The following is a 26,976-nucleotide window of genomic DNA, read 5'->3' on the forward strand; positions in this document are numbered from 1 at the left end:
ATGGCGGACGCGTGTGCGCGTGCGTGACGGCGCTTCCGGTCCCGGGCGAGGCGAGAGCAGCCTGTGGAAGGGCGGAGACGCGGCATGAGGAGCCCTCGGCGACTCCAGTCCAGTATCAGCGCGGGGCACCCTGGAGGCGGGCCGAAGGCTAGTCGGGGACTCTGCCCACCGCTGGCGCGGGAAGGAGAGCGAGAACCGCCTGAGCCGGGTGTACCTTTCGCGCCCTGCGTTCCCAGCCTGGCCCTCAGCCCGCGGCCCTGAAAAAGGGGCGGGGCATCGGAGTTGGCGGGGAGATCCAGGTGAAGTAGGTTTCTCTGCAGATCCAGCGCCGTTAAACCCTGCGAACGCACACTTTTTAAAACATGAAGAAATTAAGGCTTAAGGAACTAGAGAGTCGCCTGCAACAAGTGGATGGATTCGAAAAGCCCAAGCTCCTTCTAGAACAGTATCCAACCAGGCCGCACATTGCAGGTAGGGCGGCAGCTGACCATGCCCTTGTCTCGCAGGTTAGTCCTGTCTACCCATTCCATTGTGAAAATAGAACAGTTATTTGGATACAGAGAAAGTCTAGAGGAATTCTGCTCTAAGATTTCATGTTGCGTTAGAGAGGACTTCCTTGACATGGCACCTGAAAACATCCCAAGCACGAGACACTCTATCGTTTTACTGTTTGTTTTTCTGCATACCCCTCAACACTGTCAGACACTTTTTAATGTGTTTGTTAATCTTATTACACTATTAACTCCTTGAGGACAAAAATGTGCTGGTCTTTTTCACACAATTCCCAGAGCCTAGAAGAGTTCCTGGTACCACTCAGGAGCTCAGTAAATACTTGCTAAATAAGGATCCATTTCCCGGTGTAACGAATTGCCAGTACGAGGATTCCTACGCGTTATACTCTGCCCTGGAAATGAATTACTAGAGTTGGTAGTGGAAGGACTGAGTTTTAACAGATCCATAATAGGTGCTATGTTAAAGATGAGGATGCATTTCAATTTTAACAAATGATCAGAGAATCAGCAGTGTTGCTTGATGTGAGAGATTGATACTGGAAGTAAAAGAACACAGGAAAAACCATTTATATTTAATAAACATATTACCAAAGTCATTGAGGGAGTCTTAGGAAAATTAATTTTGTTGGGAACATCTGCAAGGAGGAGTCCCCCTAACTTCAACATAGTTCTGTTTCTAAGCTGCCAAAGAAAGTCAAGGAAAAAGTATACCTGCACTTACATATTGTCATAATTCCAACCAAAAATTGCACAAAATTGTGTCTGAGGTAAGACCAGTTATCTCAATTTAGATAATGATTTCTTTAATGTCTTCTGGCTGCAGGGTTTCTTAGTGGAATCCTTTTTTTTCCCCCCAAATAACAATCAGTTGTTTCAAAGCCAGTGTGTAATATACACATGGTTGTGCTAATTCTTTGAGATACTAGCTTCAAAGTCACTAACACCTGCAGCAATAATCAGAACAGCACAGTCAGCCTGACACATCCCTGTAATTGTGTTTTTGATAAAACCTCTGGATCCTGGGGCATCAGTGATGGCCAGCAGCCCTTGGTGGGTTCAGATATCCACAGGGAGGTTATCAGTGAAGTTACTCATGCTTAACCTTCAGTATAGCCCCAACCTTCGTGTATTTGAAAGATTCCTTTCTCATCTCAGCAGCTTCTGTTCTGCTCCTCAATAGTTCTCTTATCAGGTCTCATTAGTTGATACATGTGTCTGTAGATCATGTGTGAATATATGTGAATATATGCGTCTAAAGGCTATATTGTGGATGTAGGTCTTTTCCTTTCCCATTCTAGCTTGAACTTACAGTACCTGTGTTATGGTGACAAACTTGCTGCAAAAAAAGTTCTGTTTTAATGTTAATGCTTGTTCAGTATTAGTGGTTCCCAGACTTACAGATTTCAAAGATCAGTAAAATTTCACAACAATTTTGGAAACTGACATAGGGTTCCCAGGTCTATATTTTGACAAGGAAAGATTTTCTTTTTTTTTTTTGCGGTACACGGGCCTCTCACTGCTGTGGCCTCTCCCGTTGCGGAGCGCTCCAGACGTGCAGGTCCTTCGGACATGGCTCACGGGCCCAGCCGCTCCGCGGCATGTGGGATCTTCCCGGACCGGGGCATGAACCCGCGTCCCCGGCATCGGCAGGCAGACTCTCAACCACTGCGCCACCAGGGAAGTCGAAGGAAAGAAATTTTTTAAACCTATTTACTCTTACCATCCTTTCATAAAAGTGAAATTTCAACATCAAAGAAAAACTGATATATGTATATGTGTATGGCAATGTTTTGAACAGGTTGAGAAAAAAATAAAACATTTTGACCTTATTTTTCTCATTTTACCTCAAAGTTTTGTCATTCTTGGCATTGTCAGCAGAGACTAGTTTGGTGGAACCACTGGTATGTGTTATTATCCTTACTACGTACCAAGTTATTATACCTTACTATTTTTTTAATAATCTGGAACACGATTTAGGGGAGGTCTAAATAATGAAAGATAAGAAATTGTTTTACAAAGAGTCATTTGCACAAATTGGATTTTGTTCATTAACTTGCCTACTTATTCCTTAATATGTTTTTTTTTTGATCATTCAGCATGTATGCTCTATACAATTCATAACACATATGATGACATTGAAAATAAAGTGGTTGCAGATCTAGGATGTGGCTGTGGAGTGCTTAGCATCGGAACTGCAATGCTGGGAGCAGGGTATGTGATCCAGTACATACTATTTGGGTATGGGATGGTTTTAATAAGAAGAGTAAATAAAATCAACTGACTTATATTTATGGGACTCTATAGTGTGAGATGAGAGGAGCAAGAATCTAATACTGAGTACATTTAGAATGGGCAGAACATCAAAACAAACTAAAAAAAAAACAAAAAACAAAAAACAGTAACAGCAGAAGTCATATGCCCCTCTTTTATATGAACCCAAGTTTCCAACCCCTGACAGTTTGGGAAATCATGCTGTTAAAAGACAACACTCACTGTCACTTGGTCAGTTGGGTTAAAAAGGTACATGGTTTTGGTTTTGTTGTTGTTTTGACTGGGGAGCTTTAAGTAGTAGTCACTTTGTGTTTTATATTTATAGGTTGTGTGTTGGATTTGACATAGATGAAGATGCATTGGAAATATTTAATAGGAATGTAGAAGAGTTTGAGTTAACAAATGTTGACATGGTTCAGTGTGACGTGTGCTCATTATCTAACAGAATGTCCAAGTCATTTGATACAGTAATTATGAATCCTCCCTTTGGGACCAAAAATAATAAAGGTTAGTAATAAGAATCATGTGTACTGGTGTCTTTGTAGAAAAGCAAGTTTTAAAAACCATTTTCTCATTGATTGTTTGGGTTAAGTGATTTTATCACTGTTCATTAAATAAACCAATCTCTTACCTGTATAGTTATTACAGTTTGAATTTCAGTTTGTTTAATGCATGGCTAGGGAATTGAATTTTTCAATCTTTGTTTTCATAAGTTTGTGCTAAATGAACAAATTTATCCACTTATTACTTATTCTTCATCTGCTTTCTAGAATGATTTACCTAACCCTTATGAATGAGTATGAATCCTATAAAGGCTTTTATATTTTTAGAACCTCTTTTTAATGTCTCAACATTTGAAGGTTTCAACATGTGTCCATCAGTAACAGTGATTCACTGTGGCTATTTATTTTATGTATTTTGGGGGCAAGGAGGGTAAGAAGTCAGTAAGAAGAGGAAAAGACACGCATAGTTTAAAAAATTCTCCCTCCACCTGCCCCCACCATTCTGATTACTACTTTACTTGTTCGCTTCTGCCCTCTTTGAAAGTTGTTAATTTGGAATATAATATTAAAGTTTTTACTTTAGCCTTATTTAAATGGGACAGTATAATTCTGGTTTTATTCCATCAACCTTAAAAGATATTTAGATATCTTCATTATTTGTACTCTGTCTTGTTACAGAATTTGAAATGGCTATTTTGGAGTTTGGAAAAAATTGTTTCTAAATACCTAGTATTCCTTTAATCTTCTATTTTGTTAACAGGTATATAATGTAAATAGGGGCTTTTTCTACTCTTAACAGGGACAGATATGGCCTTTCTGAAGACTGCTTTGGAAATGGCAAGAACAGCAGTATATTCTTTACACAAATCCTCAACTAGAGAAGTAAGTTCAAATCATCATAATATTCTGTGTCATTTATTTTTAAATTCATGACAGTATTTTAAGGATTTACTGTGAATACTAAATACCAGGGTATCTAATTCTCCTGAACTTTTAAAACATCTGGCACTTAGAAAATAAATTTTCCCTTTAACTAGCTAGCATTTGTGATTAGCTTTATTTTGTCAAAGGTTTGTTCAGGCAGGAGCTGTTAACAGGAGAGTGATTATATAATTCAGGAATAGAGGAGTAGGTGTAACGGTGGTTCCAGTATGTCCTTGTTTGCCTGCGTAAGCCCTGGTTGGTGCATCCCAGTGTCCTGGTGTGGCCTGGTGTGCATAAGGGAGGCAAGGGTGGCCTGGTTTTTCAGAACACTGAGCCTGGGAGGCTAAACTGATCTGAGTTCAGAACCCACTTCTTCCATTGTTCTTCACTGTCAGCACATAACACATAAGGCTGTGTAGGATGTATTCCAGAAAATTGGGGGTGGGGTGGTACCTTTTTTTAGTGTCAGTTTAACATAGTGATCGAGAACACAGACTATAGAGCCAGCCTACCTAGATTCAAATCTGAACTCTGCTACTTCCCAGCTGTCTTCTCTTGGTCAAGGTACTTGAGTTCATTTTCGTCACCTACCCTGTACTCACCTATACTCACCTATACTCTTACATCATGAGGAACTAAGAGCACCTTATACTTTGCAGGGTTGGTGTGAGGATTAAATGAGTTAATATTTATAAAGCACTTAAATAGTGTCTGGCAATTGTCATGTTAGCTGTTATTTTAAATCAGACACGTATTAAGAGATTTTAAAGTAGTTTTGTAGGAAAAATCTTTTATTTGTATAAATGCAGTGTACTTGAATTCAGTTGGAAACAAATTATGAATATATGGTAATCTAATAACCTTTAAAAATATATAAAATTACATAGCTAAAAATATATACAGGCATACCTTGTTTTATTGCCATTTGCTTTATTGCATTGTGTAGATAATGCATTTTTTACAAATTGAAGGTTTGTGGCAACCCTGCATCAAGCAAGTCTGTCAGCACCATCTTTCCAATAGCATTTGCTCACTTTGTGTCTCTGTGTCATGTTTTGGTAATTCTTGCAGTATTCCCAACTTTTTAATTATATTTGTTATGGTGATCCGTAATCTTTGATATTATTATAATTGTTTTGGCATTATTTAGCAATAAAGTATTGCACACTTAATAGACTATAGTATAGTGTAAACAGAACCTTTATATGCACTGGGAAACAAAAAATTCAGGTGACTCACTCTTGTGATATTCACTTTATTGCGGTGGTCTGGAACCAAACCTGTAATATCTCCGAGGTATGCCTGTATACTGTTAAACAATTAGTAGTGGTACCTGCAGGTAAGGAGCAGAACACAACATGACTTTACTGGTAAATAAATCCCCATTCAGTAAGTGAAAACAAACACCAGGAATTATTGGTATCTAAAAAGCCTGTGTTGAGGAAGTCCCCAAGATCATCTTCAGGTTTGATGATTCACAAGGAAGTCTCATAGGACTGAGCATATCATCATACTCTTGACTGGGATTTATTATAGCTAAAGGATACAGAGCAAAATTAGCAAAGGGAAAGGTGCATTGGTCACAGTCCAGGAGAAACCAGGTGCAAGCTTCTAGAGTTCTCTCCCAGTGAAGTCATACAGGATGCACTTAATTCTTCCAGAAAAGAAGTTTTGTGACAAGGCATGTGAAATGTTGTCACCCAGGGAAGGTCATTGGAATCTTGGTGCCAAGGGTGTTTATTGGGTACTCATCACATAGGCACCCCCTGCCTGGCACATACCCAAATTCCAGACTCCCAGTAACAAAACAGGTACTCACCATAAACATTTTAAGCACAGTGAGCCACTATTATTAAGGGATGGGGAGTGGAAACTCTCCCAAAATCTAAGTTCCCATACTCTAGCCAAAGGCCAAACTTAACATGTAGACCTTTCTAAGGATAAGCAGTCAGGCCTGCTATGAACTCTTCTGCAGTTTGGCATAACATAAATTTTATATTACTGATATAGTTCATGCAAACCAAGTAAAATATGCCAATAAAAAGTGCAGTTAAGCAGCAAAGTCTAATTAATTGAATGAATTCCTGTAGTCAAGGAACTCCCATCTTCACTGTTTGGTATTGCCATGTTCCACCACCAGGAGGCAGCAGTATCAGCACTGTCTTGGATCCGCTTAATAGAATTTTAAGCAAATATTTACTTAAGTCCATTTTTATTTTGGCAGTGTAGAAGTATTTCCATTAGCACAGCAACTAAATAATTTGAGAAATTAATCTGGTGTGTATTGTGCATACTGTGAAGGAGGTATGATAATGAATGAACTTCTAATACTAAGACAGTCCTTAGTTTATGCTGTAGATATATCTGCTCTAAGCTTTGTGATAATTTTGCTTGTTTTAAGTATTCTATATAACTAGTAACATTGTTATTGAAGCTAACCTCAGACCCCTTAACTGTAGACCGTTGTCTTTTAAAGGTGCTTGGCCCTCTATTCATAATAGAGGTGCATTTGATAGAATTTTTTGATAGAAATACTTAGGTAAAATATAAGCGTATCTTGGCAGATATGTTAATAATCTGGATGACTCTTATGGCTGTTGCCATATCTTCTTTCATTAGGCATTGTGAGAATTTAGTTCTTGGCTTATAGTTAAAGCAAAGTAGGTAGGCCAGGCACTGTTCTTTCAGTGTTTATCCCAAGCTTACCCCATTTATTCTTTGACATCTCTGCCAGAACCAACCACATTCCATTGTATAATCTAACATCTAAAACCTCTTTCACTAATCTTAGGGCTCAGATAGCAAAGAAATGTCATCATACTTTATTTCTCAAAAATTTACCAAGATCCTAGTATTCCATTAAATTACAATATTATTTGTATTAAAGTCTATATCCTTATACAGAAATTTTAGATCTCCAAGTAGGGGGAAAAATATGCCCAGAACTGGGATTATTTATTAAATTCAAGAACAGACTACAAGCACAAACATATTGTCAGTATTGTTTATAATGGAAATATTTGAACCTCAAACATAGGGATAATTGAGTATTTTATCCATCAGTTTGAGTACTGTGAACACTACCAACATGAACAAAATGCTTATACCAAATATTGCTATCTCTACTACAGTAGTTCTAGAAAATTATGCATAAAATTTACTTAGGGGATTATGGGCAACTTTTTTTCCCATTTTTATTAATGTTGGAGTGTTGTGTATATATTTTAATTCATAAAGCAATTTTTATAACAAATTAGTAATCAAAAATTTTATGAACTGGTTCAAAATTCTTAGACCTATAAATAGCTAACATTTAGTACTTGCTCTGTATGCCACCACAGTTCCAAGCACTTTTCACATTCTGCAACAATCTGATGAGATATCATTATCATCCTCATTTAACGGATGAGGGAACCTCTGAGGCACACAAAAAATGCGTAATTTGCTCAGGGTTACATAGCTAATAGAGCTTCAGTTCAAATGCAGGCTGTCTGGTTCCAGAAACCATGTCCTTAACCTCTGTACCATACTGCCACTGAATTGCTCATGGACATAGATCTCTGCTGAATGGTTTCTAGCATACCTGTATATATTGATGAAATAACGCTGCAGAAACCATGAGTACATTATTTACTTTGATGCACTTCTGAAATTATAGCTTTATTACTTGAATTTAATTATGTAATTTGGCTCAGATCATTAAATGGCTTGGTTTTGTATTTTCAAAATATTCATCCAGTTGAAAAATTTTTAATGAAAATTCTAATTTAAATTAAATTAAATTCTAATGAAATTTTAAAAGCTTGAATATCAAGTATTAGTAAAAAGCAATTTTTAAAAAACTTTAAAGATCAGCTCACATTAACATTTTATTTTATGTTCAGCATATTCAAAAGAAAGCTGCAGAATGGAAAATCAAGATAGATATTATTGCAGGTAAGACAATTATGTTTCTCATAAACAAATCTCAACTCTAATTATCTAAGAAGGCCAACAGGCATTAGCCTAACCAGAATTTTTACATGTGCTGAGAAAAGATATTGTAGAACATGTATTTTAGTGTGGCAAAATGTGTGTGGTTGGTAGTGGGTTGGAAACGGAGTAAAGGCAGGGTATCAATGTTTGCCCAAGACTGTCCCAATTTATGCATTTTACTGAAAATTTTTAATGGCACCCAAGTATTTGTTCTTTCCAGGCTCAGACAGAACCTTATAATCATCACAGTGACTTAAGAGCTTGGGCTTAGAGTTTGTCAGGCCTTAGTTTGAAATTCATTCCTGGAAAATACCACCGGATTATGCCTGGATTACCCTTCTATTTCAACTTTCTAATTGTCCCTGGAGTCAAATAACATGAAGCTTTTAATTTTTTTAGTGGGGGATAGAATATCATCAGCCACATGATGTAAATCATGTTTGATACATTTTTATTAGTAAACTGGATAATATTCACAAACATCAAAATGGGAAAAGCATGTAACTAGAAGCTAACTATAATCCAAGTAATTCTGAAAAGCCTGAAATAAGAGTACAATAAGGGGGAAATTATTTTACACAATAATAAACTGACTGGATTAGTACTAATAGTGTTAACCACATAACTAGATCTATTGCCTTCATAATAATTAGTAATGTAATGTGTAAAAGTCTGTCTTCCTAGTATATTCAGTATTGTCACTCCTTACCTAGTTTAAGTATTATAATATGCAACATGCAGACCTAACTTAGAACAGTTCCAGTAGTAGCACACCAGGCCAGAGCCTTGCTACTCCAAGTGTGGTCCTCAAATGTGGACCATCAGCATCGACATCCCTTGGGTGCTTGTCAGACTTGAAGAATTTCAGGATGCACCCAGACCTACTGAATTATAATCTGCATTTGAACAGGATTTGATTTGATTTGAAGGTGATTTGATTGCACATTAAAAGTTGAAAGCTGTGATTTAGAGAGTTAGAATTTGTTGCAAAATATGAAGCATAGGTAGGTAGACTTACTGCCATCCCTCTAAAGTTGATCAGTGCTAAGTTTTGAGAACCTACATTATCCTTTAGAAGAAAAGAATATGAAAAGTGGTTTTTCATTTGAGAGCTCAGTAGAAAATAATTAGCTACTTACTACCATTACTAAAATCCAAACCGGAAATTTTTAAAATAAGCATGGTTGTTGTGCAATTGGTAGCTATAGATTATTTAGGAAATTAAAAATAGGAAGATATGATCATATTTTCATGGGATACACTTTGACCACTTGTTAACCTTCTATACTCTTCCCCATAATCTCAAATTTTGATATAAAAAAATGATCAAAACAAATGCCAGGCTGTTTGCCATCGCTTATTGTGGGGATATATCAAATCAATCAGTCCTGGATAAATTAAGTGACAGCTCTGAAATGTTTGGCTTATCAGCATTTAGTACTTCCTTAATTTTTTTCTTTTTTTTTTTTTAAGTCAAGGGCCGTAAATGTTTGGAAGTATAATTTTTACCCTTAGGTGGCTTTTGTTTTGTAGAGCTACGGTATGACCTGCCGGCATCATACAAGTTTCATAAAAGAAAATCAGTAAGTCTCTTGATTCTAGTTTATCTACATTCAGTACTGAAAAACTTCACAGTAAGTAATTACTTCTAATGTTATCAAGTTGTTTGAGTGAATACAGAAAGCCAGCCTAGAAGATAAATACTTAACTCTGGGATGGGCCTATAACCACAACAGCCAATATGCTGGTTTAAGATAAATTCTCAAATACTTTGGGCACAAAAATAAAAAATAAACTAATTTTATTTTTATGCAGTATACATTTTATTACTTTGTACTAATACATTCTCATATTACAAAGGCAATTTAGTGGAAGGATGTTTCTTTTGATATTTGAATAATCTGAAAGAACACAAACAGAATTATACATAAAAAAATACTCATTTTGATAACAATAACAACCACAAAAAAAGACAAGTTAAACAACAAAAAAATTTTCCTTTCTTACAGGTGGACATTGAAGTGGACCTAATTCGGTTTTCTTTTTAAAAGCCTCCAGAGACAAAAGCAGCTTAAAATCTAATTAAAATGAATAAAAAATGTTTACTAAATTACTGGTCTCCCGCACCATTTTCTGTTTTCTGTTGTTTTGATGCAGGTTCTTCTTCTTTGTCTGTTTCTTCTCTTGCTCTTTTCTCTGGCCCTATACAACGACAATTAATTTTCATTAAGTTCACTGTAAGCATTGCTCTATTTTAATACTAAGCATAACTATAAAAAATAATTGTTTAAACAGATTAGCAACAACTTTCCTACACCAATGAGAAAACGCTTTTCCTTTAGTATGGACCTGGCTCTCTAAACTTAGCTTCCCAACATCTTTGTTTTCCACATGTAAAATAGCATAACCAAGGTCAATCACAATCTGAGAACATCACTTACACAGAAGTTGTAAAACCACATTGCTGTTCTCTCCCACAAATAATTTCTCATCAAAGTACCAAAGGACTTTAAAAAACTTACTAGATGCATCATTTTCATCATGTTCATCATCACTGTCAAATTTAGTTTTCTTGCCCTGAAACTGTACTTTTCCTTTAGCAGACCCAATCTGGGCAGCTTTATTTCCCTTTCCTTTTCCTTTAAATCTGCGACCTGTAGAGACAAAATTGAGAAATCCGTAATGTTTTAAACCTCTCGTCAATGTCTTTTACCACCAATTAAAATTTTTACCCAAGCAAATGAGTTAAATAGTCAAAGAAAATCAGAATTAATGACCTTTTGACTTCCACTTGTTTAGGGATTCTTGTTGATCTTCTATTATTTTTTTCAATGCTTCTTTTTCCACATCTCCTTCTAGTACTTCCCAGGTGACCTCTTTGTTCCTTAATTGTAGGTTACCATTATTTGCATCTTTTGCTTTATCCAGTGCTTCCTTAGCTTTTTCTTTAAACAGAATTATTCCCTACACCAAAGACAGAAAACAAAGGCCAGGGAATTTTACTGAACATCAGGAAGTTATTAAAAAACTTGAAGTCACTAATTCCAACAGTTATTTATAGCACAATTCAGAAAATATCAGACATCACATCCAGTTACAGCAATAATAAAACAAAGTAAATGACCAAGTAGAAACTATTTTCATAAACATACTAACAAAAAATTGCTTTCTTCTACTAATGTCATCTTCTAAAAGATAAGTTTCTATGAATTTTTAAACTGAGTGGTTAAAAGCATATGAATATTTCCAAACCTCTTTGGCTCCTCTGACAAAGTCTATCCATTTTATTTCACCATGATTTGAGAAAAGGATATGCAAATCTTCTCTACACGTCTGATCATCTAAGTCCCCCGAGAATTTCAGCAAGCAGCCAATCTTTTCTTCTAGAGATTTCTATAAAAATATATAAGGTGGTAAGTTTCTTAAAAGCAACCACAAACCAGAAATGGCATATACCTCCCTCTCCCTCTCTCTATACATACATACATACATACATACATACATATATATATATATATATATACACACACACACACACACACATACAAGGAATAAGCTAGAAACTAAAATGCTATTTTGAAGTAGTATAAGTTTAAATAGTTTAAGTAGTTGGTGCATTTTCCTTTATCATCCTTTGTTCTACAATGGCTTCTGATTTTAACTTCTCCAGCAAATAATAGTTATTATATAAATCTTACTGCGCTGAATAAGTAACAATTTTAGGCAATATTTGGCTAATACTTCAGTGCTATGACAACTGTAGTCTTGCTTACATATGTTCTTTAAAAAGTCCCCAGGTTTTTTATTCTCCTAAATTTGAATTACAGATTTCTTAGTAATATATACGTACCATTTCAGCATTTTCTGCTAACTTTTGTTTTTCTTCTTGCTCTCTACAAGTAAAAATATCATTAGAACGTTTCCATTTACTTCATGTATGAGAAAATTAAACCCTGATAAAGTTAACCTTAAGCATGATGACTAAACTACTTAATAACCAAAGCCAGTCCTTAGGCTTTCTGTCTGTCTGATGCTAGAGTGCAACGTAATGTGGCCCCAAGATTATCAAGGCAGCTTAAGACCTCAATGTTTTATTAGCAAAAGAAAGGCCTACTGTACTCATTTCAGAGCTCATCATCAGCCTCACTTCCCAGAACCAATAATTTTACCTGTCAAAGCTTTAAGGAACTAAAATGTTATGATTAGCTCAACATACTTACTGTTTAGCTCGTAATTTAGCTTCGATTTTATTTTGCTTTCTTTCTTCATTTTTTTTTGCAAAGTAATCTTCCCTGAAGGACACAAAATATAAAGGCTAATAAGTTCATGAGAACAAAGAGGACTGCAAATTACATTGAATGATTTAAGACATCGCACAAGAATGAATGTTACATTCTCAACAAAATTACCTATAAGTTCAAAATACATTAAGGAAGTCACTCTTATTTTTTAAAATAACAGCTTTACTAAGAAAGAATTCACATGCCATAAAATTCATTCTTTTAAAGCATATAATTCAATGACTTTTAGTATATTAAGAATTGTACATCATCACTACTAATGAATTTCAGAACATTTTCATCACCACAAAAAAGAAACCCTATATTCGCTAAGAATCTCATGCTGATTTTCATTTTTCATGTATAGAAAAGAGAAAGTATACCAGAAGTTATGCAACTACTTTGCTTCATAGTTTTTTAGTGTTAATTTCACAAAAGCAAAAATTCTGAAATCCCTGAGACCCAAGAATAAGAGCAATTATGAAAATCACAAGTTAAAAAAATCTTTCTGAGAGTTTAACACTGACAGCATGATTTATCACTGTGCATCTCTAAGTCCATCAGATTTAGTATACAGCATTTAGAAGACTGTGCAATGCAAAAGTAGGGGATTATGGCCCTACAACCATATCATGAAAATGTCCTGGTTTGTCCTAATTTTTAGACACACAGGTGCGCACACACACACACACCAAGAATGTGATTCAAATCTCTATTAAATAATCCTTTGTACTGTATAAAAATACAGGCATATATAGATTACGAGAATAGATAAAAAAATTGTACAGTGATTTATTCTCTAACCACACCAAAAGCTCAGATTTTATCATCAAGCCTAACTATAAGTTTCACATGCAAAATAAGTACTAAAACTTAACCTCCCTTATTACGTGCTTGAAAAGGTCCTAACACTTCCTTACAGTCTCAAAGGACTAGTAGTTCCAGTGAGCAAACTTCAAGCATTTCTCAAAGGATGCCTAAGGATACTAAAAATACTGGTCTTACTGTAGGGAATGTTATGCTATACTCCTTACCCCAGTGTGTCAATTCCAGACAACTAAGTGGCCAAAAAAAAAAAATCAGCAAGTTGACTTACTTGAAAAGTATTAGCAGGTCTGTGTCTTTGTACTTCTGGCCAGTGGTCTCAACAAACTTCTTAGCAGATTCAATGGTATCAAATACAGCAAATATTGATCCCTATTAGAAGTGGAAGAAAAGTTGGGGTTTTTTTAGTTACATCCCAAGTATTTTTCTACTAGAAAATGTCTGTTACATCATACAACCATACCTTAAATGCTTTGTGCAATGTTCTTCTCATCTGAATATTTAGTACCTGACCTTTATCTTCCAACCATTCTTTTATGTCATCAAGGGTTGCATCAATTGGGAAGCCTTTCTGTGAAGAGTAGGAAGAAATGTACAAATGACAACTCAAGTAAACGATTTGTCAGAAATTCTGATTTATTTTGTCTTGAAATGAAGCGAGGATATATATATCTCTCTTTCTCTGTCTCTTAAATGTTTAATAGCTCTGGTTAAGAGCCATTGTTGACCAGTGCAATAGAAATGACTCGTTTATCTGGGATTCACTTCAAAATAATCCAGATAGGCCAAAGATAAAACAAGATTAATCACGTTAGTAACTGTTGAAGTTGGATAATGGTACATTATATATTCAATCTACTTCTGTATGTCTGAATTTTTGCAGAATAAAAAAATCTACTTAAAAATTAATGTGCTAAAGAAAACAGCTAACAAGTTTAGCTGTTGATAAGTAAGAACTGTTGATGTGCACTGGGTACTTACAATATGTATGTCAAAGATTTTGTCCAATGTTATATGGGTTTTTTCATTTAATTCTCACAACAGTTCTATAAGGTAAAAAATATTATCCCCATTTATGAAGATAAAGCTTACAGAGGCTAAGAATATTGCCCAAGGATATACAGTAAGTGGTGAAGCTATGATTCCTGAGCCCTTATTCTTATCCACCTTATGTGCTTTCTAAATAAATTTAAGATATAATTAAATGCATTAAAGGCCCACTTACAATATAAACAGATCTGTTTTTTACATCATTTTTATACTCATCAGTCACTTCAGGGAGGGGTTTGCTTGGAGATCTTCTAATTTTAGTTTTATCTTCACTTATTTCCATAAGTTCCGCCTTTGATTTGCTCAATGCTTCTACTATTACATTAAAGTCTGTTGTTAGACGGTTTAACCTGCAAAAATATATATATAAAAGCATTGTAAAACTTAGTAGTAGCACTTGCTGTTAGCAGAAAATCTTATAATTTAAAAAAGGTCTTTACCTATTAAATTTTATCATTATCTCCAAAGGTACCCAGCCTTCATCCAGTTTGATCTGTTCCTTTAAAAATTTGTCGCGTGGCAAATTGAAGTCACCAAAATAATACTGCAAGATAATTACAGTATATTGCAGAGCACTGTATAATATTGAGTATAAAAAATTACCACTACATCACCAAGTCCTAGTCTTAAAAATACATGTAAAAACTTAACTGGTGGGACTTCCCTGGTGGTCAGTGGGTAAGACTCCATGCTCCCCATGCAGGGGGCCCAGGTTCAATCCCTGGTCGGGGAACTAGATCCCACAGGTATGCCACAACTAAGAAGTCCCCATGCCACAACTAAGACCCGGCACAGCCAAAATAAATAAATATTAAAAAAAAAAAACAAAACCTGGCAATAAACATTTTCTCTTAAATACACTGTAATATTTATAATACATATTAACAGAAAGATAAAACTAAAAATAATTATTGAAACAATATATTTAGCAGATGTGACAACAGATTAGAAAGCCTTAAAACAAAAACATATTTAAGGATTTGGTATATGAAAAGCCTCTTATTTCAAGTCAGTGTGGAAAGAACAGATTGTTAAATTTAAGAAACTAGAATAATCTGATTAATCACTCTAATTTTTAAAAAAATAGAAAAATTTAAAAGTTAAAAAATTAGGTAAGCTGGGACGAAGTGAGAGTGGCATGGACATATATACACTACCAAATGTAAAACAGATAGCTAGTGGGAAGCAGCCGCATAGCACAGGGAGATCAGCTCGGTGCTTTGTGACCACCTAGAGGGGTGGGATAGGGAGGGTGGGAGGGAGACGCAAGAGGGAGGGGATATGGGGATATATGTATAGCTGATTCACTTTGTTATACAGCAGAAACTAACACACCATTGTAAAGCAATTATACTCCAATAAAGAGGTTAAAAAAAAATTGGGTGAGTATTTACCTAATTTAAGCACAGAGGCACTCTTCCTTAGTATAAAAACAAAGAAAAAAGTATACATGAAAAGACTCAGGTGTGACTACTTGGAATGCCAAAAGTAGCATAAAAAGTAAAAGACAAACACAAAAGCTTATTAATACTTCTTATAAATCAACAAAGAAGAAAAAAAACCTCTGAAAACCCTAATAGAAAAATGAGTAAAGGACACTTTTGTTTTGGCCACACCACACTGCATGCAGGATCTTAGTTCCCCAACCAGGGATGGAACCCGTGCCCCCTGCATTGGAAGCATGAAGTCTTAACCACTTGTTTGCCAGGGAAGTCCCAGTAAAGGACATTTTTTTTTAATTACTAAAAATAAAAATATACTATAAACATTAAAAAGTTCAAGCTCACTATTAACCAAATAAATGCAATTTAAAGCAATGAAAAGCATTTAGCCAAAACTCTAAAGACAAGAATACCCAGTATTGGCCTGAACACAGAAATGGTCATGCAGGTAGAGATGTTAACTGGCAGTAAGTATCAAAAATCAAAAGTTCTGGGGGCTTCCTTCCAGTGGTTGAGAGTCCGCCTGCCGATGCAGGGGACACGGGTTCGTGCCCCGGTCTGGGAGGATCCCACATGCCGCGGAGCGGCTGGGCCCGTGAGCCATGGCCGCTGAGCTGCGCATCCGGAGCCTGTGCTCCACAACGGGAGAGGCCACAACAGTGAGAGGCCCGCATACCACAAAAAAAAAACCATCAAAAGTTCTAAAAAAACATGTATAACCCTTGAGGCAGTACATCTCCCTCTAGGAATTTTATCTTAGAGAAATCAATAAACATGTTTAGTAACATTTATATATAAAGATATTCATCGTAGAATTACTACAGCTAAAAAATTGGATATGTCCTACATATCAAATAGGGGATGGTGTAAATTACTGATGATACAAAACTACTCCCATAATGCATCCTATGTTTGGTGGGGGGAAAAGGGAAAAAATTATGTTACTGTGAGCACTGACCAATTTGTGAAAAGGTATTTATCAGGCTTTTAACCTTGATTACCTCAAGAGGGTGAGATTTGAGAGGTGGCAGGTTGTGGGACATTATTAACTTTTTCTATATACAGTTTTCTTCACAATTATAAAGAAATTAATAAAAAAAAGCTGTAACACAGGAAATTTAAAATAACAGAGAAGTGCAACTTTGAAAAAGTTCTGAGAGTTGCAAAAAAACACCAAACAATATGATCTTAAGTTCCTCATTAAGAATATAAAACATATATTAAGAGATAATTTCCCATGTAGCCATTACTGATACTGTAAAGCACCAACTTAAATACAATACCTAAATTCAAAAAAAATGTTAAGAGAAAACAGATACTCTGAAAAGTTACAATAGCTGAGACTTCCCTGGTAGTCCAGTGGTTAAGACTTCGTCTTTCAATGTAGGGGCTGCAGGTTCCAGCTAAGATCCCACATGCCTCACGGACAAAAAACCAAAACATAAAACAGAATATTGTAACAAATTCAATAAAGACTTTAAAAATGGTCACATCAAAAAAAAAAAAAGAAAAAACACCACCAAAAAAAGAAAAACCCAAAAAACAAACAAACAAAAAAACACCTTTAAAAAGTTACAATGGCTGAGAACACCTAATTGGGCAGGAAAAACTACTAGGACCTGCAAGAATAAAGTGCTATTTAACAGGGAAGGCATTTTACAAAGGATTTTAAAAATTATTTTACTATGTGCTAGGCACTATTCCAAATGTTTTACATTTTGTGAACTAATGTAATCCTCACAACCACCTTATGAGGAGGGTACACTATTATCCTCGCTTTACAGACTAGGAGGAAAAAGTTAACTAACACTATAGTGTTACCTTTTGAAATGTCTTTGTTCTTGAGTTTCAGAAACAGGCTCCACCAATATAAAACTGTATACTACTGTATGTTTATCTAACTCCAAGAATCAAAGACAAACCAAAAGTTCAATAGGTCAATATACTGAAATTAAATGGTCTATCTGTATTTTTTTTGAGGCCCTAAATTTCCTCTCAAAGAGCCTGGTTTTGCAGTGTAATACCACAGGAATCATACCTCTATTTGATGACAGATTTTGGCCTCCAGAGCAGCCATTTTTTCATTATCACCATTTTCTGCCATTCTGGCTATCTGTAAAATTTCCCAAATTGGCATAAAAAAGTTATTTACTTTTTACGTAAAACTCAAGACCATTAAAAGAATGTTCTAAAATTATCAATATCCCACTGTTTTCCTAAAAATCAGTAATTTTTAATTTCATGGGTTCAATTTCTCTACTCAATTCTCAAATTTCAACAAAAGAAAACTTTGAAATTAGTGATGAAAATCTATGGATAATCCACACCCCTTCCAGTAAATCACTGTTCCATCTTCTATAACAAAGTGAGTGGTTATCTTCATTTAGCTGATCTAGAAAGCTTTGAGGGAAAAATCTCCATTCAACCACTTACCAATCATTACCAGGTTTAAGTAGATCATCATCTGTCAGTATATTACTGTGGATCTCAGTCTTGTTTGGTGTGGGCCGAATTTCGTTTAAAATTAGTCATAGCTGACTTACCAAAAACTTGTTATCAACAAGATTATGTATCAAAACTTTAAGGTAAAAAAAATTCAAACACTACATACAGTCAGGGTTAGATTAAATAAATGCTAATGATAAGGAACATAGGAAAATGATCATTTCAGAACCTGAGGACACTAATACAACATTAAACTGGGCATATGCCTACTAATTTACTAATACAATGGTTAACCTTACAGCCAGTTTCCTGTTTCACATCCCTGACAATAGCATTGTAGGAAAAAATAAAGCTGTGAAGTTGGTTTGCTAGGGATAACAGTCTCCTGACTTCAAATCACTTGCTTCTAGTGCTCCATTAAAACCATCCAAACACCGTGTACAACAGTATATTTAAAAGAATTCATCAAGGATATCTGCCATTAATTAACTCTAGCGATGAACTATGACTGGTACACTTCTTGGAGGCATGGCTTTACAATTTGTAATTGCTATGCAATACAACCTGGATGCACACTGGAAGCCCTCCTATGGTGCAACATCTCACTACAAAATTTGGCCAATCTTACGCTTTGGCTGCCGATCATAATTCCTAAGTTATTACTGTGATCTAGGGCCCCCTATAAAACAAAGGGTGAGATAAAAGACCTATTTAGTCTTTGTAAGACTTCTTTGGCCTACCCAATTTTGGAACTTCATGAGATACTTTCTCAGAATGTACATACAACTAGAAGTGAAATATTACCCTCACTTTCCAATTTCGCTCAGAAGCCTTGATGTGAGTGAATGAGGACCTTTAAAACCCAAGAGAGCGACGCCAGGGGAACACCTGCGGCCCCGATTCCCCGGCCTCCAATCTGTCCCACACGATCCAAGGAACACTTCGGCGTTTAACCCACGTCGACCTCTCCAGAAACGTACACAGTCTGACAGAAACATCCGCTTTCGGCGACACTGGAAAGCGGTGGAGGTACGAAACCTTAAAGACGCAGTGGGGATGCGGGCAGCCTGGGTCCAAAGAACCCGCCACAGCCCGTCCCAAAGCAACCCCTCGGTCGCCTGTGCCCCAACCACGTGCGGGGGAACCCTAGCTCCTGTGAGGAACGCAGAGGCCGGCTCCCCACCTCGCGGCTGCCCGCGCCCCTCACTCCCCAGCCCAGCGCGCCGCCTCCGGCTGCGGCCCACGAGGCGCTCGCCCCGAACGCGAGGAAGGCGAGGAGCGCACGCAACCAGCGTGAAGCAGCAAGGAAAGGGAACGCGCCGTCGCGCACCACGCAAAGCAGACCCTTTTGTACCTTCTTTTTAGCCACCTGGAGTTGCTCACCTTTAAGTTCCCGGTCCCACAGAGACGCGCCACAGGGTCACTAACAGCGACAGCGACGTCTCCTATCCCTAGCGCCGCCAGCTTGCCCAACGCGCCTAAAGAAGATGGGGGTTGTCCCGGCAGCCCTTGCGGCCAGGGTGGGCGGGGCTTCGGGCGGGCCCGAGCCGGCTCCGCGCTCTGAGCATGCGCTGCTGCCGCGGGCTCCCAAGGCCGGAGAAGTCCCGCCCTCAGTTCGAGGAGTTTGGGTTAAAATGGCCAACGGGACCTTGGAGGATATTAGGCTAAATATTTAAGTATTTCTGGACAGAACTTGTATTTCCAGCCCTTCCTTAGGCTGTCCATTCACATGAAGTGGTTGACTTTTTTCAGATTATACTTTTTAAAAAATTGTTTTAATTATCCGTAATAGTTCCCCCTCAAAAAAATGACAAGTAAAATTTTAAAAAAGTGAAAAATTCATGGAATCTTAGAGTTGAGAAAACAATACAGTAGATCGTTTAAGAGCTGGAACTCTGAGGACTTCCCTGGCGGTCCAGTGATTAAGACTGCGCTCCCACTGCAGGGGGCACGCGGTTGGATCCCTGGTCCAGGTAAGATCCCGCACGATCCGCAGCCCCGCCAAAAAAAAAAAAAAAAAGAGCTGGAATTCTGAAACCAGACTGCCTGCATTCAAATAACGGCTCTCCAGTTTACAGGCTGTGCGATCTTGGGCAAGTTACTCAACTTCTCTATCCCTCACATATAAAATTGGGCCAATGCTAAATATCTTATACCTCGTACCGTTGTCGTGAGCATTAAATGTGATACAACATATGTACCTTGCTGGGAACTGTGCGTGGCATATAGGAAGAGGAGCAGCGTATATTAATTTAAAACAAACAAAAAACGTCATTTAAAAAAACTGAAAGGTCATCTAGTGCAGAAGTCTGTTGGTCTGCTAGAGCCGCCTTCTTTTTTTTTTTAATCTTAGTTCCCCCACCAGGGATTGAATCCCAGGCCAACGGCAGTGAAAGCGCGGAGTCCTAACCGCTGGACCGCCAGGGAATTCCCAAGAGCCCTTTTCTATTAGTATACTTTTTGCACAATAGTTTTAGTCACTTAAAGGAGTTTTTTCTTGTGGTGAGGCAATCTTTTATTTTCCCCTGAGTTTTCTTGAAAATTTAAAATGGTATTGGTGAAATAGCCTATTAAGTGATTTCAGAGTTTTTTGGCAGTCCCAAAACAGATCAAATGAATTTATTTGGAAAAAAATTCAGTTATAGGTTCAATCCAGACATAACGTTAAGTCAATGAGAAAAAATTAATAGAGTTATGCTGAGGTAGTTTAAATTCAAATGAATCATGTTCTCTTTTATCCACTCAACAAATATTTATCTAGTCTCTACTTTGTACCAGACAAAATAAAAACTTAATTCACTTTTTGATCAAGTCAGTGAGAATATAGGTATTTAACAGGGCAAATCATATGCATGTCAGCGTATGCCCACTCAGCTGTTCAGCATAGTGTTTACTACATGCCTACTAATGTCCTGGTGTAGAGCTTGGCAGTGGGAATGAAAAGACCCAGACTCTGCCTAGAGACAGTGACACCTAAACAAATGACCCTGCTCCTTTTATGCCTGCACAATGTCTGGGTAGAACCGCAGATACAGTCTGTTACCAGAAACCACTTACTGCAAAACATTTAGTGTTCCTGTCAGGTCCCTGATCCTTTACTTTCTCTTTCTTTTCTTCTCCTTTTCTTTCTCTGTCTCTGTCTCTATCTCTGTCTCTGTCTCTGTCTCTCTTCTAGGAGCCAAGCTCCATGCAGCCACCACCCTTTAGGGAAAATGGATTCCTGGCTGCATACCAGGAAGGTTCTTTTTTCAGATGAAGCATCAAGAAGACTCTCTCTCATGCTGATGTCCATCTCTTTAACAACATAACTTTGTAGGATAATATACTAAAAGACCTTCTCTTTGAGTGTAGATTTAGTAGAACTATTTTAAAGAGCAACTTGGTAATATCTGCTAAAGTTTATGATATGCATAGCTGATGGCCCCAAAGTCTACTCCTAAAAGTATATTCTAGGGAAATTTTTACATCTGTGCATAAGAAGACATGTTCAAGAATATTCATAGCAGCATAGTATATAAATGTAAAGAATTGGAAATCCATTAAATGTCCATCAAAAAAGAATGGGTAACTAAATTGTGGTGTAATTAAACAATGAAATAATAAACTATACAATGATGAAAACAAATAAACCAAAACTGCATGCATTAACACTGATGAAATTCACAAACATGATGCTGAGTAAAAAAAAAAAAGTTTTAGAAGAAATATAAGTAGCACCCCTAACCATTGTGGCAGTGAAAAATCCCCTTACATTTCTAAATACTAAGAGATGGTTATTGCTTTTCCCCTGCCCTTCCTCCAATATTAAGAACAATTAGTCAGGATAATGGCATTATTCTAGCTTAGTTAAACATTTAGTTTGAAATACTTGTTAGCCATCCAGGTAGAGATGTCAAGTGGACAGTTGGTAAATGAGTTTGGAACTTTGGGGAGAAGTCAGGGTTGGAGATACAAATTTTGGAGTTATTAGCATATAGAAGACATTTAAAGCCATGGCATTAGATGAGCTCTCCTAGAGAGAGTACAGACAGTGAAGATAAAGAGGGCCCAAGACTGAACCCTCTAGCATTCCAACTTTTTGGATACTGGATAAAGGAAGAGAAGCATGTACAGGAACTAGAATAAGCACAGCCTGAGAGGTACTAGGAAAATATGGTGCCATAGAAACTAAAGGGGGAGGATGTTTCAAGGAAGAAATAATCAACTGAGTAAATTCTTCTGAGAAGGGTTGCAGCCTGACCAATTTTGTCATTATGGCAGAGACTGTTACTTATCCCCCAGTATTGGCTCTCCCCTTCCTCTATAATAATATCACCCCTGGGCTTCCCTGGTGGCGCAGTGGTTGGGAGTCTGCCTGCCAATGCAGGGGACGCGGGTTCGCGCCCTGGTCTGGGAAGATCCCACATGCTGCAGAGCAACTGGGCCCGTGAGCCACAATTACTGAGCCTGTGCGTCTGGAGCCTGTGCTCCGCAACAATAGAGGCCGCGATAGTGAAAGGCCTGCGCACCGCGATGAAGAGTGGCCCCCCCTTGCCACAACTAGAGAAAGCCCTTGCACAGAAACGAAGACCCAACACAGCCATAAATAAATAAATAAATAAATAATAATATCACCCCTGATTTTTAACCAAACGTATGGCCAATCAGAGATTAAAACTGCATTTTTTCCAGTCTCCCTTTCAGCTAAATAAGACCATTTCTGGTCAATGAGATGGAAAAGTGATGTGTGCAATTTCTAGCTCGTTCTTAAAGAGTTTGTTCTTTTCCCACTAGCTAGGTGTGGATGTGGTCATGAGCAAAATTGGACCAAGAAAATGAAGGCAACACCATAGGTATGGCAAAGCAGCAATAGAAGGGAGCCAAGTCCCTGACAGCCTAGAGTGTCATACCAGCCCTGGTGGCCTCCTAGAATGGACTTACCATTAAACGAGATTTAAAAAATAAATAAATAAAAGCAATATTGCTAGATTTTTGGTCACAGTTAGGCAACAGATCTGTCACTAAGTGGCAGAATACTCAAATAAATCAGAGCTCCAGGCCGAGAGCACCACTCTGAGGCTGCTTGGCTTGTGCTAGACTTTTCTATTTTTGTGTGTGTGTAAGATGAATGTCAGAGTGCCTAAAAGCCAGAAATTCAGTGTCTCCCTGAGCTTTGGGAATGGGTTGTAGGACCGGTTTTTTGTCTTCCTGCTAATAGATATTCAAATGTATGACAGAATCTTGTCTGAGACCTGCCTTCATTGTAACAGATCATCTGAGCATGAGGTTCTTGGGGGGAAACCTAGAGCCCAATCCTATATCTGACAACTGGAGGCCTCTAATATTCCCCCCAATTATCTAATAATTGTGAGTAACCAAATTTTCTTGGGTCAATTTGCCACATTTGACCCAGTGAACAGGTTGGTATATACGTAAATTATAAGCAGACCTTTTGTAGGCAACAACGAGTGGAAATTCATAAAACAGCACAGGTTCTGTACTAAGACTTTGTCTAAAATAAAATATTTGTGACACATAAAGGGAAAAAAAGGAGTCTTTGGGGGGTAAACTTTAAAAAAAAAACTTTAAACATTGAATTATAACATACAAACAGTGAAGTGCATGAATTTTAAGTGTATGGCTTAATGAAGTTTCACAAATGAACACTACTTTGTAACCACCACGCAGACTGAGATAGAGAACATTTTCAGGACTCCAGGAAGTTCCCTCTTCCAGTCAATAGCCTCCTTAAAAGTAACCAGGATAGATTAGCTTTGCCTGTTCTAGAAGGTCATGTAACTGGAATCATGTAGTAAATATATATGTCGTATATGTTTGTACCACAGTTGACTTACCTATTCTTCTGTTGATGGACATTTGGCTGTTATGAATAGGCTTCTCTGAACACTCTTGTGCATGTCTTTGGTAGATACATTCTGTGTGAATGAAATGAAATACACTCATTTTTGTGAGGTGTATAGTTAAGAGTGAAATTACTGAGTCACAGGGCAGACATGTGTTTAGCTTTACTATGAACTGCCAAATAGCTTTCTAAAGTGGTCAGATCATTTTTCACTTGCACCAGCAATGTAACTGCTAAACATCCTAGACAACATCCTATCATTCTTTTTATTTTACTTTACTTTTTTGGCTGTGCTGCACAGCACGCGGGATCCTAATTCCCTGACCAGGCACTGAACCCAGGCCCTTGGCAATGAAATCTCAGAGTCTTAACCACTGGACCACCAGGGAATTCCCCTTACATTCTTTTTAATTTTGACCATTCTAATGATGGTGTGGTGGTATCTCATTGTGCCTTTAATTTGCATCTCCTTGATGATTTCTGATATTGAGCACTTTTTATATGCTTACTTTCCATTTGGATATCCTCCTTTGTGAAGGGCCTATCAAGTGTTTTGCCCGTTTTTAAAATTGATTTTTAGGAGTTCTTTACATAATCTAGATACAAATCCTATGTCAGATATATGTATTGTGAATATCCTCCCCCAGGCCATGGCTTGCTTTTTCACTCTCCTGTTGGTGTCTTTGGATGACTATTGCTTTTTATATTTAAGAAATTATTGCCTACTCCAAAGTCATGACAATATTCTCCCCTGACTTCTTTTAGAAATTTATTGTATTATTTTCACGTTTAGTTCTGCCATTCATCTCAAGTTAATTTTGAAATATAGTATAAGGTACATGACCAAGTTCCTTTTTTTCTATATGGATAGAAAGTTAATAGCTCTAGCATCATTTATTGAGAAGATTGTTACCATGACTAGTTCTAGAATGGCTATCCAAATGTATCCAACTTTTTAAAAAAGTCAAGACGTAAAATAGCCACTTAAAAAATCCAGATAGTACATTCATGTTAATAGCAGCATTATCCACAATAGTTAAAACAAGGAAGCAACCCAAGTTTCTACTCACTGATGAATGGATAGGCAAAATGTGTAATATACAGGCAACGGGATGGATTTCAATACCTACAATGGAATTCACATTGAAAAGGAAGGAGGGACTTCCCTGGTAGTCCAGTGGTAAAGAATCCGTCCTGCAATGCAGGGGACGCAGGTTTGATCCCTGGTGGGGGAACTAAGGTCCCACATGCCACGGGGCAGCTAAGCCCGTGCACCACAACTGCTGAGCCCGCACGCCTCAACTAGAGTCTGTGTGCTGCAAACTACAGAGCACACGTGCTCTGGAACCTGCCCTCCACAACTAGAGACGAGAAAACCCATGCGCCACAACTAGAGAGAAGCCCACGTGCTGCAGCGAACCCAAGCGCTGCAACGAAAGATCCCGCGTGCTGCAACGAAGATCCCGTGTGCCGCAACTAAGACCCCACGCGGCCCCCAAAAATAATAAAATAAACAAAAATTTTTTTTAATTAAAAGGGAAGGAGATTCTGCAATACGCTACAGCATGGACGAACCCTGAGGACATTATGCTAAGTGAAACAAACCAGTCACAAAAATACAAATACTATGTGATTCCACCTATATTATAAAAACAGAAAGTGTAAATGTGGTGGCCAGGGGCTGGAGGCAGGGGAGAATAGGGAGTTATTGTTTAATGGGTGTAGAATTTCAGTTTCACCACATGAAAAGAGTTATGGGGATGGATGGTGGTGATGGTTTCACAACAGTGTGAATGTATTTAATACCACTGAACTGTACATAATTAGCTGGAATTATTCTACTTAAAAAGATTACCACGTTCATGTTTTAGTTTCCTTGATGTACAGCTCATATAGGAAAGGCAGGATATACGCTTGATTTTTTTCTTCTCTTCAACAATTTTCAGCATAATGAGTTGGTTTCTTAATATTCTTCAAGAGTAACCAATTAGGGCTGCAAGGTTTGAGATTAGGTTCCCCAAAGCAAGTCCTACAATGCTGAAGATGGCACTAAATGGCATCATCTGAGAAGGTAATTGGCCCCTGACCCTACCCAACTGATAAATTCCACTAGGTAGACATGAACCACTCAGGCAGCGGAGTAGGGAGGGCAGCAGACAATTTCTCACACACTATCCAACAATTAATTGACTTTTTGAAAAACTGCCAAAAATAATCCTCATTAATAGACAATAGATTTCAAGTGGTAACTCTTCTGGGAAACCCAAAATTTTTAGAACAGCCAAGAAGATAGAAATCCAAGGTTTTAGTAACCTTCGGTGAAAAGTAAGGCAACACTGGAAATAGTTGGGGGCAAATCAGGGAATTTGGGGCGGCAATGGCCAGAACCTCAGAATGAATAATTGGAATCGATGTTTGGGGGCAAATTTTTTTTTAATTGGGAGAAATAAAAGTTCAAGATTTTATGGTTATAGGGCATGCTAAATAGTAGTTTGGTAGAATTCCCTCTGTAAAGTACCTAGCTCAGAATGAGGAGAGAACTGCAGCCCTCATTTACCTACTAGAGGCTACTGATATCTACAAAAGAACCTAATAATTGAGAAAGGTCAAATTTCACAAGACCTCCAGTAAAATGAGGAGAAAGAAGTGTTTATGGAATTTGGCAACATTAAAGTCATAGGTGACTTGGTAACAGTTTCAGTGATGTGATAGGTATGGAAGTCCTGGAGTGGGTTGTAACAGTGAATGGCAGGTGAGGATTTGGAAACAGAGAAGTACTGACAATTATTTTAAGAAGATTTGCTATGAAGGGGAACAAAGATAAGGGCTGCTAGGAGGAGACCTAGAGTTTATCATAATAATAAGAGGGAGAAATTGGTGATCCATGAGAGAACAATTATAAGAGTG

At 37.4% G+C, this 26,976-nt stretch overlaps 2 protein-coding genes across 14 annotated transcripts; one reads left to right on the top strand and one right to left on the bottom strand.

The window, feature by feature from the left end:
• The first annotated feature begins 44 nt into the window (after window positions 1-44).
• Window positions 45-10,295, top strand: METTL5 (methyltransferase 5, N6-adenosine). Of its 5 annotated transcripts, none has more exons than XM_060152685.1 (7): window positions 45-471; window positions 2,609-2,723; window positions 3,109-3,290; window positions 4,086-4,168; window positions 8,095-8,146; window positions 9,701-9,768; window positions 10,195-10,295. In XM_060152685.1, the coding sequence occupies exons 1-7, from the start codon at window positions 363-365 to the stop codon at window positions 10,231-10,233; spliced, it is 648 nt and encodes a 215-aa protein (XP_060008668.1). In that variant the 5' UTR covers window positions 45-362; the 3' UTR covers window positions 10,234-10,295. The 5 variants fall into 5 exon arrangements, with proteins under 5 accessions (XP_060008668.1, XP_060008669.1, XP_060008672.1 ...); XM_060152686.1 differs by having other exon boundaries at window positions 9,719-9,768; XM_060152689.1 differs by having other exon boundaries at window positions 45-304.
• On the bottom strand, window positions 9,970-19,757 carry SSB (small RNA binding exonuclease protection factor La). Of its 9 annotated transcripts, none has more exons than XM_060152675.1 (13): window positions 19,611-19,757; window positions 19,038-19,240; window positions 17,821-17,895; window positions 14,781-14,884; window positions 14,516-14,690; window positions 13,754-13,861; window positions 13,562-13,662; window positions 12,406-12,477; window positions 12,036-12,078; window positions 11,438-11,578; window positions 10,963-11,149; window positions 10,708-10,839; window positions 9,970-10,387 (listed from the first exon to the last, which is right to left on the bottom strand). In XM_060152675.1, exons 3-13 carry the CDS (start codon window positions 17,884-17,886, stop codon window positions 10,296-10,298), a joined length of 1,221 nt encoding a protein of 406 aa, XP_060008658.1. In that variant the 5' UTR covers window positions 17,887-17,895; window positions 19,038-19,240; window positions 19,611-19,757; the 3' UTR covers window positions 9,970-10,295. The 9 variants fall into 9 exon arrangements, with proteins under 9 accessions (XP_060008658.1, XP_060008657.1, XP_060008661.1 ...); XM_060152674.1 differs by having other exon boundaries at window positions 19,032-19,240; XM_060152678.1 differs by having other exon boundaries at window positions 19,032-19,265; window positions 19,611-19,695.
• Between the last annotated feature and the right edge of the window lie 7,219 nt (window positions 19,758-26,976).

The sequence above is a fragment of the Lagenorhynchus albirostris genome, chromosome 6 (assembly GCF_949774975.1).
Source record: "Lagenorhynchus albirostris chromosome 6, mLagAlb1.1, whole genome shotgun sequence".
Taxonomy (NCBI): domain Eukaryota; kingdom Metazoa; phylum Chordata; class Mammalia; order Artiodactyla; family Delphinidae; genus Lagenorhynchus; species Lagenorhynchus albirostris.